We start from the raw sequence: 13,549 nt of genomic DNA, 5'->3' as shown, positions 1-13,549 counted from the left end.
AGCACACAAAAATTCACATCTATGTTCTTCCAGTCATGTGCTGGGTTCCCGTGGTGTTTGGGGTGGGTACAAGAAGAGATGCAGCTCTGGGTGTTGTGAGGGCAGTGGGGAAGGCTCCCATCTCTGTGGGAGGACCTGCTCGGCTGGAGCAGATGTGCAGACTGGGCTGGGCCGGCAGGGTGGGCATCTGCTCATGCCGGTCCCTGCCATGTCTTGGGAGCCAAAGTGCTGCTGTAGCACCAAGGGCCTTCCTGCCCCAGCAGTTGCTGCCATAGGTGCAACCCTGGCTTCCTGAAGATGGTCCATCCCTGGTCCTGTAGCCCTTTCAGCATGGGGATAAATGTTGGCCCCTTGCTGTGGCTCCCTCCTGGTCCTGGAAGGACTGTGCTCTGTTGGACCTGCAGGCTACAGCGGCTGTTTCCTAGCTAATTATCTCTGCAGACTGGGGCTGGCAGAGGAGATGTCCCACTGTAGTTGTGGCACGGAAATCCTGCTCTTGTTTGTGGCCAGAGCAAGGTTGTTGCACGACTTACGTATCTTAGGCTATCCTGCACAGCGTGGTGTGGAAGGTGCTTGGTGTGGGTGTGCAGGGCTTGGAGGAACCCTGAGGGCCAGCACTGGTGATAGAGCTTTCCTGGGGCTTGCCAGGAGCTATGCCCATCAGGCCTGTACTGCGGGCGCTCCTGGGTGCCAGCTGGGAGCTGCACTGTGTTACTATGCTGCTCCCAGGGCCACATTCTTGTTGGGCTTTGCACAGGCAGTGGCACCGATGAACTTCCAGAGAGAGGCACTGGGAGGTTTCGGACTTCTTGTAAGCAGTGCATCCTGCTCTGCTGTGAGAAGGTGTGATAGTGGTCACTGGAGCACGCTGGTCTCCCCGTGCTGGAAAAGCCCTGATCTCTCTCTGTCAGCCTCCCTTCTCTGCAGGGGGGTGGCTATTTGTGCTGTCCTGGTTCTTGCTGTTGTTTGCGTGCCCTGCGGAGAGGAGTGCTGGCAAACCTGGAGCTGCTGGCAGATAACAGTGCCTTGCTGGGCAGGACTGGGTCCGTCCTTGAGAACTTGCTGCTTCCCCGGTGTGTGACCTCCTGGGGCATGGGGAGGCTGGACATGGACCTCTGCTCCCTCCTCTCCTGGTGTCCTGAGGCTGAAGGAGCATTTTGCCTTGGGATTGCTGGGCTTTGTCCTTTTCTGGGAGCTGTGGAGAAGCTGCCCTGTGGCTCCCACGAGTCGGGAGGATGTGTTGTTTGTATACTGATGAAGACAGTGCTAGCTGTTGGGACCAGTCAGAGGAGCGTGCTGCAAGCCAGCTAGAGCTGCCCCTGTGGGGGCATGGGCTCTCCCCAAAGGAGAATGCCCAGGAGCTCATGCAGCAGGGCTGTCTGATGGCCTCAGCCGTCTGGTCATGAGTCTGGAGGAGGCTTGAAAATGGGCTTCTTGGCTAGGGGCCAGCTGGGATTTCAGTGGTGATTTGTGTCCATTTCAGCAGACACTCGAAAGCCGCACTCCTCTGCCACGACGCTCAATGCAGTTACAGCTAATTCACAGCTCCCCTGGGAAGTGACTCGAAGCATCAGGCCCTGTCAAACTCCAGAGGTAGCCTAGCAACCGCCTCATCTCCAAAACGAACCCAGGAACCTACAACTAACCCATTTTACAGCCCCTTTCCACATCATTCACCGCATCACCCACCCTGCTCAGAATAAACAGCTAGCCTGCACTGAAATCCATTCCCTGTGAATATTGCTCCTGAGGGTTGAAAGCAACCTGGGGCCGGGCTTTTCCCTGGGGCTGGGAGAAGCTGGGGTGCCTGCCTGGAGTGGCCAGGGCTGGGGTGGCCCGTGGCTTCCCAGGGCAGTGTGCCAGCCCTCCTGGCACAGCCTGTGGGTCCGGGAGCCTTCCTGCACAGGGGACCCGCGGCTCCCTGCGGTGTAGCTGGGGCTTGCCCTTTGTGGATGCCTCTTGCGCACCTATGTGTGCTTTTTGAAGGGCCGATACCATTTCCATAAAATCTGGGTTCTCTAGCTAATCCTTCTTCTGAACTGTAATTTCCCCTGAGGCTGCTGTCAGTTTGATGTGGATTTCTTTGGGTTTTTTAAATAGAATTATGGGGTCAGCACTAGTTACAAACTTCTGCATGTGGACAGATCTATTTTAGATAGAGGAGAGGATTAAAGGGAAAAAAGCAGATTTAATTAAGTTGCTAATATTTAAAGAAAATTGATGAACTCGGGCTTTATGAGTTGGAGCAAACAGAGTGCGCCTTTATTACGGGCTAGTTTTTATTTGATTTTCTTTCTTTTCCAGCCCCAGAGTCTTTTTTATTTGTGTATCTGTGCTTTCTGTTTAATCGCTTTTAATAAGGAATGTGCACCTCTGTTCACATTTAATTTTCGTTTAATTATTAGTAAGTAATTAATGGCTTCGTAAAATACCTGGTTGTAGCCTTTTAGGACAAGGAGACTATTTTCCTGTTGAACAAACTGAACAGATGAGCCTTTTGTCCACGTTCCGGATGGCCCTGGCTGCTGCGGACGTTCTTGTCCTTGGCCGGAGGAGCTGAGCCACAGGCGGGGGATTCCCTCTGCTCCTGGGGCACAGCACTGCGGGCGGCCCCGGGGCCGGAGGGAGCTCGGGGGAAGGCGCAACGGGGCCCCAGGGCCAGCACGGGTCTGCGCCGTGCCAGGGCTGCCCAGCTTCGCTCACCTGCCGTGCCCGGTGGCGACGGGGGTCCCCAAGCCTGAGCCTGCCTGCTGTAATGACGAGGCCAGGCAGGAGAGAGCATCCCTGGGATGTGGTCTGGGCCTGTGGCATCTCCTCTCAGATGTCTGTAGTCTGTTATCCGGCCCTCCCCCATTAGTTGTTGTTTAGCCAAGCAGCACAGATTTAGCTCTTTTAATCTTCCCTTGTAAATCAATCTCTACAGCTCCTTGAGCCCAGGCTCCATTTTTCTTCCTAGCATTCCAGTTTGCAGGGATGCTGGTGTCTGCTCCGAGCAGTCAGCGATGAGCAAATATGTAAAGAGGATGTGCTGAGAGCTCAGTGTGGTTCTGGGAAGAGGTGATGGGTAGTTTATCTCTGGCGTAATTATTAATCATGAGCCTGGTGTTCAGCAGAAAAATGCAGGTTTCTGTTACCTGTGCTGTACAGACCAGGTGCACCTTTTTTGCTCTGAAAAGCTTCATCTCTAGCAGAGCAGTAGTGAACATTAGGGAGAGGATTATAAAGTGGAGGGGGCAGCAAGCTCTCCAGCAGCCAGTGGGGAGGGCTGGGGCAGGATCACCAGGGCAGGATGCTCCTACAGACCAGGGCAGACCATCCCTGCAGGCACTTTCTGAGAGGCGCTGCCCCAGCAGGTCTGTGGTCAAGCCACTGCAGTGGTCCCAGAGCACTGCTGGGCTCACAGCCCTGTTTGCTAGCTGAGCGAAGGTCTCCTTCCCAGGCAAGGCTTGGGAGATGTTTTAACATGGGCAGTAATATGTGAATGTTGTGTAAAATGCATTGAATTGTCTAACGCATGGGCCCCTCACTCATGAAATAAATATATAAACTGTATCTAACAAGACAAATATAATGAAGGCGTCATAAAAAAGAGGCAGCTCTGGTATAAATTCTTGCTGGTAGAGCTGTATGTCTGAAAGGTGGATTATAGAACTGCAGTTTGGAAGATTGAATGGCCCATAAACATTTTCATATTTCATTAGCCGATTAATGGACGGCTTTTTTCTTTTTTTTTTTGGGGGGGGGGGCATGACTTTGCTGATTCTAAGCAGAAATTGTGGGAAGCAAATGAAGGCAGCTGATGAAACCTTTCCGGGGGCCTGTCCCCTTATGGATTGTCCCAATTAATGCCCATGCTGCTCTCTGTCAAGATGCATTCTGCCTGTCCAGTTACTGTTAATAGATTTCTCATAAGTGGCTGGCTTGTAAAAACCTCATAACTCAGTTTAATGCCACCAATAAAATTATCTCTGGACGTCTGGCCTGGATTCCAGTTAGCTCCTGGTCTGTGGGGAGCTGCTGTTTACCCTTTCTTTTCCTAATTTCAAACGTTGTCTTAATTAGAAAATGAAGCGGAGACTGGCTGCAAAAGCATCTTCCACAGGGTCTGTTTTTCATCCTGAACACGGGCCTGATTTGCCACATTCTCCTGCAGGCTTTGCTCAGGTGGGGGCTCTGTGTGTGATGTTGTGATGGGTTGACCCCCCCCTGTTACCTTGCCACGTAAGCCCAATACAGATGTGCAGCGAGTGCGTGAGCTCTCAGGCAGGGAGACTTGTCAGCACCGACTGCCCAGAAGACGGAGGGTGGCTGTGGCTGGGGCAGAGCAGGCAGACAAGGATGGGCTTTGGGCAGCTGGCGGGTAGATGGGGACAGATACTGGTGGTGAGCTGCCAGTCTCACTGTCTGCTGTGCAGCTTGGGAGAGGTGATCCGACACTGTCAGGGTCCTGGGTCCCTGCCCACAGGGAAGCCTCTTTCTTTGGAGTGCTGTTGAGTTGTCCTTCCCTTTTCCATCATCTCCTAACCTTGTAGTGGTGGGGTTTGTAACTTGGTTTGTGGTGTGGGTGGGTACTGGCAGGATTTGTGATAGGCTGGGCGTATGGTGGCTTAGGCAGGACTGAAGTTCCAGTTTATTGGGCCTTGCTCCATGCACAGGCATTGTTTGGTGGTCCAGCAGTAGCAGAGGGAGCAGATGGGCGTCATGCAGGGTCCATGGGCACCTTGTGCAGGGGCTCCACACCCATGCGATCTCAGCCATGGGGGCACAAGGATGGCCCCAGCCTGCTCCCACCCTCTCCCTCTTTCCCTGGCAGATCCACTCGGACTCGGATGAGGGGGACGGCTCCATCAAGTACACTATCTCCGGGGAGGGCGCAGGGACTATCTTCCTCATCGATGAGATCACAGGTGACATCCATGCTACCGAGCGCCTGGACCGGGAGCAGAAAACCTTCTACACTCTGCGGGCTCAGGCCCGCGACCGGCAGACGGACCAGCTGCTGGAGCCTGAGTCAGAGTTCATCATCAAGGTGCAGGACATCAACGACAGCGAGCCACGCTTCCTGGAGGGGCCCTACATCGGCAGTGTGGCTGAGCTGTCCCCCATCGGTAGGTCTCCTGCGTGGGAGGAGGTGGGTTGGGAAACCTGTGCCTCTCTCCTGTCAAACCTTGAGCCTGCTGTACCCCACAAAACCGCCTGCAAATCCCAGGGATTCCAGCTGAGACCAGAGCTAGAGAGCCAAAAGGGAAAAATAAATAAGGTGGCTTAAGGAAAACAAGTGAATAAATCCTCTGAGCTGATTGCCAGCCTGTGGCTGAGCGCTCAGTCTCAGCCCTAAGCTGTGCCCTGGAGACAGGTCATGGCGGTGCCAGCTGCCCGCTGTGCATTTACCCTGGTTTTGCACAGCCCCCTCGCTCCCGAACGCTGGGGAGGGCGGTGGGGACAGACTGAGCCCTTGCATGCCGAGGGGCTCATGGCTGCCTATGGTTCAGATTAGCCTTAGTGGCGTTTCTCCCTCTGGCTGCCTGTGCCCCAGCCCCTCTTCAGGCCATCCTCTGTGTGCTGCTTTGCTGCTCTCCAGAGTCCCGTGGCTGCCCAGCCATCCCCTTGTGCATCCCCATGCAGCACTGCCGAGCCCCTCTCACCTGGCTTCTGGCCTTCCTCCGAGGGGCCAGGCGTTGTTGGCTGAGATTGGGGAATTCACGTCCCCTGTGACAGAAGTATGGCTGCCCTGTGTTACCATTAGCCTGCCCATCCCCTTGCCACCAGGCATCTTTGAAGTCCATTGGTGATCAGCCTCGCTGAAGTGCTGAGGGCCAGGTTGGGACGTGTGCCGTGAGGCTGCATGACTCCATGCCCCCAGGGATGGCGGAGTGGGGCAGTGAGCTTTGTGCTCACCTGAGCGTCAGGAGGGGTACAGGAGGTGATGCATGAGCTGCAGTATTGCTGCCCTTGCTCCCTGTGCCAGCCCAGTGCTGGGTTCCCATGCTGCTGAGCACAGCTCAAGTCCAGGGGGAGTGCCTGGCTTGCTGCACTGCCCAGGATGTCACACCGTTGCCCATCGACGTCGGGCTGTTATCCCCCATTGACTAGCCAGAGTGTGTAGCAGACTGTGTGTGCCAGCATGTGCTGCAGGCAGGGAACTACAAATCACTGCTCCAAAGGCTGCATCAAGGTAGAAGACAGCCTGCGAAAGACTGACTGACATCAAAGATAAGGCAGGTCCCCAACACTGTCAGCAAGGGATGAGTCAGCAAGGGGGAGAGTGACAGTGCCAGGAAGGCAGTGAGCTCCGGGAGGGAGAGCACCTGGGGGGGCCAGGGCTGGGGGAGCCGGGCTGAGCCGCATGAGGGGCTCGGCAGGTCAGACGAACCGCCGGGTCCTGCTGTGCTTGTGCCGGAAGGTCTGGCTGAAGAGGCGTCCTGGAAGCGGAGTGCAGGGGATGGTGCTCAGGTCTGTGCTGCCTCACGACAGAGCTCTGGCTCCGTGGTTAATGTGCAGCACATTGTGAGGCTGGTGCATGGCCTCCAGCAGGTACAGATGTGCAGGAATTGCCCACGCCAGAGGAGCTGCTGCTGCCTGGATGTCTGTTGATGGATGAAGAACAAGCTCTCCTGAGGCATCCAAGCTCTCTTTCCTCTTCCATTTACCTGCACAAATCCTTTCCCGAGTCAGAGAGTGACCCCTTGAACTACAGCCACGTGCTCCTGAAGAAATGAAAGACAGCATGTGGGCAGCAAAGCAGGAGGCATCCTGTTCCCAAAGGGAAGAAAGAAATTAAATTAATCTATTTTGCTTGAACAACATTTAAAAAGGAAGGAATTCTCAACTCTGAGTATTAGACAAGGATCCCAGTTCTTTGAAAATCACTAACAATTATGGAGCTGCCTGATCAGACTGATGTGAACAAGACATATCAAAGGAGACAGTTTCTATGCGAAATTGGAGATCAGAGGGAGAAAGAAACACTGTTTCACAACATGAAAGGAGGCGATTCCTGCAAATTAAAATACTCAGAAGTTAAAAGTAAAGAGAAGTGCTGTGAACGGCGTGGGCTGTGCTTCCAAGCTGCATGCTCAGAGAGGGGAGCTGGAGCCAAGAGCCTGTTCTGCTTACCAGGCTAATGTCTGTCTGCCTGCGACAACCTTGGAGCTTTCTGTAGCCTGGCCATCCCAGGGAGCGTAAGGGCTCCTCTGTAGCAGCCTAGCCCTGGAGATGGCCCAGCTAACAGGGCAGGGAAAGCTTCACACAGCATCTTCAAGTGATGCTGCTGCAGGGTCCCCTGCAGTATGAATGCAGAGCTGGAGGGTACCCACATGCTGCTGCTGCAAGTCCCCAGCTCCCTCCTGGTTCTCCCTGGGCTTACCAGTGCTTTGCCCAGGAACAGGTAGCACAAAGGACAAGATGGACACATCCTGTGAAAGCATAAAGCAAGCCTGAGAAGTAGCTTTCTCCTCAACTCTCTGGGGTTCAGCAGCTGCCCTGCTCCTCCACTGTGGCCCTGGTGTGGACACAGAGGGAGATGGGGCTGGTCATGGACCTGGTGTGTGAAGTTCAGCTCCAGGCGCTGTAGGAAGGGCTGAGGATGCAGGACATGGGATGCTGCCTGGACCAAGGAGGTAAAGTTCAGGACTTTCTTATGGGAAATACCCTGCCAGGCCCTGTTTGTGTGGGAGCGCTGCTTTTGTGGCATCAAGGCCAGGTGCAGCTGTGATCATGGCTTTTTTTGCAGTTGGTATCAGTAGTGATGTTTGCTGTCTCTGAGCTGGACAGATAATCTCCCCTAGACCTGAGGGGTATTTTCATAAGAGTGAATGGGGAGCATGCCTTGCTGCCTTCCTGAATGTGGATGGAGGTGATCCTCTGTACTGGCCAAGCAGGGGTAGGAAGGCTGGTCAGCTTGGGGAGAGCTTGGATTGGCTATTAATGCATCAAGATCAAGGTCAAAGCCTGGGCACCTGCTGGTGAACATGTCTGGTCTTGGCTCCATTTGGGTGCAGATGTTTTCCCGGACCACCAGTGTTTCTGGTTCAGCTGTGCTCTCTGCTGGGGAAGGGGCTGGGATGGGGCCACCCCGGGGGCAGGGCTACTCTCCAGCTTGGAGCATGTTTGTAGGGAGCTGTTCATGCCCTGTCTCTGCTGCTCTGACAGCCTTTGCTCTGCAGCCCAGCCTGAAAAGTGAAGGGTGACCCCCTTCTTCCTCCTCTCATGCCCCTGCCTTCCCAGACCTCGCTGGGGTTTGTGCTTGGGGCTGCCCAAGTGGGTGGTTTTTCTTCTCACTCATGGCAGCTATCAGCTGCAGCTCTCCGTTCCCTGCCAAAAGCGTAGTCCCAGCTCCCAGAGGTGGGTACCTTCCTGGGGCATAAAGAGGAATAAAACAAATACGGTCAGATCCGCTCTGTGACAGCAGGAGCAGATCAAAGGACATTATTTGCATAATGAAGGAGTACTAATTGGGAGGGAAAGTCATTTGATTTCCTAGTGTCTAAGAGGGAATAACAAATGAAAGAACTGCACAAACTCTCACAGAGTAGCTGGGAGTGCTTTGCAATAGACCTGCCCCTTGCTCTGTGCTGGGGCCAGGGCAGCACATTTTGGTAGTGACAGCATACATGCTGCTTGAGACTATAAGACTTAAGTCAGGGTGGACTAAAGACTTCTTTGTTCCAGGATCTTGTCTTGACAGTGGCCAAAGTAGATGCTTGCGGAGGAGGAGGAACAGCACACACAGCATGTGTGATGCTCCTCTTAATACTCTCCCAGCCAGCAACCAGTTTCAGCCTGGGGATTTCTTCAGCTGTGGGTGGTTTCTGTGGGTTTAGTCAACTTCAGTGTCCGTCTTCCATGAACTCATCCAGACTCACTGTAAACCTTTGCAAAGGGAAAGGAAAAGGGTTTTCTATGGCTATCTGATGAATCAAAAATGGTAGATGCAAGATGGTCAGGAAGGTAAGGCCAGAGTCTGGGATTTGTAAGGGGCAGAGGGGGTGCTTGGAGCTAACCCCAGCCCATGGAGCCAGGCTGAGCATGTGCCCCTGGAGAAGTCAGTGTTTTCTACACGCGGAGCACAGACCTGAGGCTGGCACTGAGCTCCTGCACTTGGAGGAAGCACATCCAAAATGGAAGCTGACCCAACAGTTTTACCTAGGCTCCCTTGGCATGGCAGGACCACCTGCAAGAGCAGGCTTCGAATGACTTATCTCTAGAAACCTCATCTGGTCTGGGGCTGCTGGAGCATCAGGAGAAACAGTGCAGCTGCTGAGGACCGTTTTGCAGACAGCAGGGCACAGAGCCATCGAATGCTGCTGTCGGGGTGCAGAGGAGGCAGGTTTGACCTGGTGCTGTGAGAGGCTGGCAGGGAAGGCAGCTGGAGCTGCAGCGGGGCAGAGGGCTTTCCCTGCTCAGCCCCCCAGAGGCCCCCTGCCAGCCCCTTGTCCTGCCTCAGGGCTGGCAGCAGTTGCTGGAAGCAATGCACTGGGTCCACCTGGGCTGAGGAAGGCAGGGGCTGGTGGTGCTGCGTGGGAGCATTTTTGCTAACTCCCCCTGTGCCCGCTGCCAGATCAGGACAAGCCAGCTGCCATGCATGCACACGAGCTAGCCAAGGAGCAGTGTATGTCTGCAGGATGGGGCCTGAGCTGCAAACCATGTTGCAGCCCCACTGCTGTCCTGTCACCTCAAGAAGAAACTGTGGGCTAAGAGCTTGCAGGCTGCTCTGTGCTGGCACCTGAGGCTGGGTCTCTGCGTGGGTACCCCAGTGCAGATCATTCCAGAATGCCTGAGTTGAGCAGAGTCTCGTACCGAAGGAAGAGACCTGCAGCTGCAGAAGGAGGTGGGATGGGACCCAGCCAACTGCCTGGGAACTGCAGGAGCTTCACCTTGTAACAGGAGATGCTAAAATTAGCTGTATTTTGGGCTCCCTTCCTGAGCTCCCTGGGGTCTGCTTAACAGCTGTCTGCTGCACACAGGCATGAGCCCAAATCCAGCAGAGTGTCTCCTGCAAGACAACTCTGTTGGTTGCACAGAGTGGGTGTTGCAGCCCAGAGCTCACTTCTGGGCTGTTTGGGGAGCATGCAGAGCCTGGACATGCTAGGAAATGTGCATCCTTTCATCAGAACATCACTCCTCCCTTGGTGCATTTTGCTCTCCTTATTTCTCTGAGTAGCACCAAGTCCAGATTAGAGACGATTTGGCTGTACAGACAGAAACTTGAGGTCAAGCCCTGACTCTAGCACAAAGCTGGCTGAATGCAGAAGTGATTATTGTGAAGAGAAATTGTTTAATCTCCACGCTGGAAGCAGAGAAAAATACTTTGTTTAACATTCAGCCAGAACACTTGCAGGCAGTCTGATCTTTTCTTTTCCTTGATAGAAAGCGCTCAAAACACTTGTGTGCATCTGGAAGCTGCTGGGGCAGCAAGTAGCTGGGAGCTGGGGCTTGTCCTGCCTGTTGGTCCTCAGTGAGACTACCCCTTCCCCTTCTGGACTGCACTCTTGGTCATGGTGCAAGCTCTGAGCCCTCTGCCCTGCACATCTGAGCACCTGCTACACCCTCTCACCCAGTCTGCATGTGCTAAGCCCCTCAGGGAACCTGTGCCGCCTTAATTTGATGCTTTGGTTTGTTCCCCGAGACACCACGTTTACCTGCCTGGTGCCAGGGGCTGTGGTGCCTTGTGCAATGGGTTTCTCTGGCCAGACACCTCAAAGAATGTTTTCATAGTTGTTTGTTTGAGCAATTCCACCACAGCCAGGTTAGCTCCCTCGGCTTCTCCTGTGGGGCGTGAGGGCTCTGCAGTGAATCTCCTCTGGGTCGGATTTGGCTTTCTACCAAGTCAGGATGTTCCTGAGATTGCAAGAAACTCACTTCTGCTCCAGTAATTTTTAAGCTCTGGTTTATGTTCTTCCCTGATGTCCTGCCTGCTTGTTTCTGGGGTGCATCAACCACTGCGTGTGTTGGGGCAAGATGAAAGCCGTAAACTGCATTGTTTATAAAATCTCAGCTGCCCCCCCGCCCCCACAGCAACCAGGTCCCTGAGATGGGAGTGCTGCACTCTGGCATCAGTCCAGGGCATGTGGCTTTGCATGACAAAGCACTCTTCTCAGGGTCCTTTATATTCTGCCGGGCTGAAATGACCATGTGCTGTCCTGGAGCTAGTCGGATCTGCACAGAAGGGTGCTCTAAGCATGGGTAGAGAGTTGTCCTTTGGGCTCAGTCTGAGCTGGAGGTGCAGGCTGCAGCCCCAGAGCTGGTCTGGGGAGTGGCTGGAGGCTCCTACCTCCACCAGGGAAGGGGTGAAGGCTGCCATGAGGGGGGGCGGTCAAATTTAGCAAGTGTTGGCTGTTCCTGCTACTGTTTGCCTCTGCAGGCCTGGAGCCTGGCTGTGCTTCTGTCCCTGGGGAGGTGACAGGTCCTGTTGGCTTGCTTGTGGATTCAGTGCAGGGCCTTTTTGCTCTTGGATGTGTTTCGAGTTTGTTGTTGACATTTCTTTTAGCTAAGTATGTTTGGAGCGAGTGGCATAGTAAGTGGTCTGGAGCCATTAGCCTTCTGTGTGCAGGCGGGTGGCACCTCCCAGGATTACTGAAACTGGCCCCGGAGGCTCTGGGTCCTGCGGGGAAGGTGGTGATGGATGCTAGGACAGATCTGCATTAGTATTTCAAAGGTGCTCTGCAGAGCCCTGTCCATCCAAGCTGAGGCACTCAGGGCTGAGCTGCTGTTTGCCAGGCCAGCCTTGAGGACCGCTCTGCGTGGCAGCATGCTGCAGCGGGGGCAGCTGAGCGGGGCTGATCTCTGCGCTCACAGCCACAGCGGGAAAGGGCATTGCGGAGAAACAGCTCCTTGATCCCGCCAGCTGCCGGGGGCATTGCCAGGCGCCTTTTGCTGCTGGGTGCTGGCAGACCCTCTCTGCGCTGCTGATCCCGGCTCCATGCTGGGCACAGCAGAGACGGGATTAATCTCTCTGGCCTGTGGAGTCAAGGGCTGGCTGATGTCCCTGGCAGGTCTCCAGGACGGCTCAGGGTGCAGAACGGGGATAGCCCAGCAGGGCCCATGGAGCCAGAGAATGGCTGGTGGCCAGGGTCTGTGTCCCCTCCCGCACCAAGCTGTGCGGGCACTGGGTCAGCTGGGTGCTCTGCGGCCCCAGCGTGGGCTGTGGGGGAGGATTGCTCTGGAAGTGAGGGTCTTGGCCCCCCTTTCCTCTGGGAGGAAACGCAGCTTGTTTGATCTGCTGTGCCAGATCGTACCTTTGCAGTGGGAGAGTAAGAGATGGACTCTGACTCATTAATTTTTATGTGAAATTGTTGGTTTCCTCTGGTTCTGTGGGGTGAGCCGGCCAGGGAAGGAACTGAGGTCTTTATCTCGTTTTACGTGTCTAATTATCTCTCTGGATATGAGTTCAGGCTTCCTGGTTATGGGAGGTGGGTTATACAGTACATGATGGATGTTTACATTTTATTTATCATATCTTTTATGGCTAAGGCGCATGCCAGAAAACTGAATAAGTGTCGTATATGCTGTACTTGCTATGGGCAGTGCTATGCTTGGAGAGCAGGGACTGATGTCAGAGCAGGGGTGTGAGCCAGTGTTCCTAGGCTTGTCTCCCGCAGGAAGGAGGGGATCAGGTTAAACTGGAATTCAAGACCTTTGTTCTTCACGTTGAAAGAGAGGGGGAGGGAGGGGTAGAAAAGGGGTAAGTGGGGGTTAAGAGAGGATCCTGGAAAGTTGGACTCCTAGACCCCTGATATCCTATAGGTGACCTTGAGCAGGCTGCATTGCATCTTCGCAGACTAGAAGTCGAGGCATAAAGTGGGGTTAATGTTCCCTGCCTGCCTGTTGTTGCTCATCTGTTAATGAGATGCTATGAGAGCAGGTGGGGAAGGGCAGAGCCTTCATCAGCTTCAGGGTTGCTGGCTTCAGCCTAAGGGTAGTATGCCATGATCCTGCTACCTCTCAGCTGAAGGTGCCTTGCTGCAGTGCTCCTCATGCTGCTTGGTTTCCTCTCGCACTAGAGTGGAAAGCGCTGGTCCCAAACATGGGGCTCACACCTGGGACCCAGCAGCCTGGATCTGCCACCCCAAAGCCCTGTTGCTCCGGTGCTGGGAAGCACCCAGCAGCCAGAGGCAGCCCTGTGGACCGGGAGCCTTCTGTGCTGGCACTGGAAAACTGAGAGCAGCAACCCACCTGGCTTGTCCAGGGCATCGCTTAAAATGGAGAAACAAAGCCCACCTCTGGGTGGGCATGGATCCTGCCTTCGCATTGGACACTGCCGCTGACACAGTTTGGCAATGTTCAGGTAAGTACTGGAACACGAGGAGTATAGCTGTTTGTCTGACAGGGATGGATCAGTAGGTGAATTATGCAAGTGAGTGAATGCATCTGGGGAGAAGCAGCATGAGATGCAGAGCCTGATGCAAACTTTTAGTGGCTAGCCCCCCTCTTTAATGATCAATGGGCTGGCACCTGTGGGTGACAGCACTGAGATGGCTGGGATAGAGGGTTGTGGCATAGTCCTTGGGGCACCTGCTCCGTCTGCATGCATGCAGTCCTGATGTAGGTT

At 54.4% G+C, this 13,549-nt stretch overlaps 1 protein-coding gene across 4 annotated transcripts in view; it reads left to right on the top strand.

The window, feature by feature from the left end:
- Nucleotides 1-13,549, top strand: part of CDH22 (cadherin 22) — an 89,932-nt gene that overhangs the window by 30,998 nt on the left and 45,385 nt on the right. For all 4 annotated transcript variants that reach the window (XM_050907195.1, XM_050907193.1, XM_050907192.1 and 1 more), the window contains exon 3: nt 4,814-5,108. In XM_050907195.1, coding sequence (XP_050763152.1) covers nt 4,814-5,108 — 295 coding nt within the window. The remainder of the gene's footprint in view (nt 1-4,813; nt 5,109-13,549) is intronic.

The sequence above is a fragment of the Gymnogyps californianus genome, chromosome 17, assembly GCF_018139145.2.
Source record: "Gymnogyps californianus isolate 813 chromosome 17, ASM1813914v2, whole genome shotgun sequence".
Lineage (NCBI taxonomy): Eukaryota > Metazoa > Chordata > Aves > Accipitriformes > Cathartidae > Gymnogyps > Gymnogyps californianus.
The sequence above is the reverse complement of the archived record's forward strand: the minus strand, read 5'-3'. Positions and strand labels throughout refer to the sequence as shown.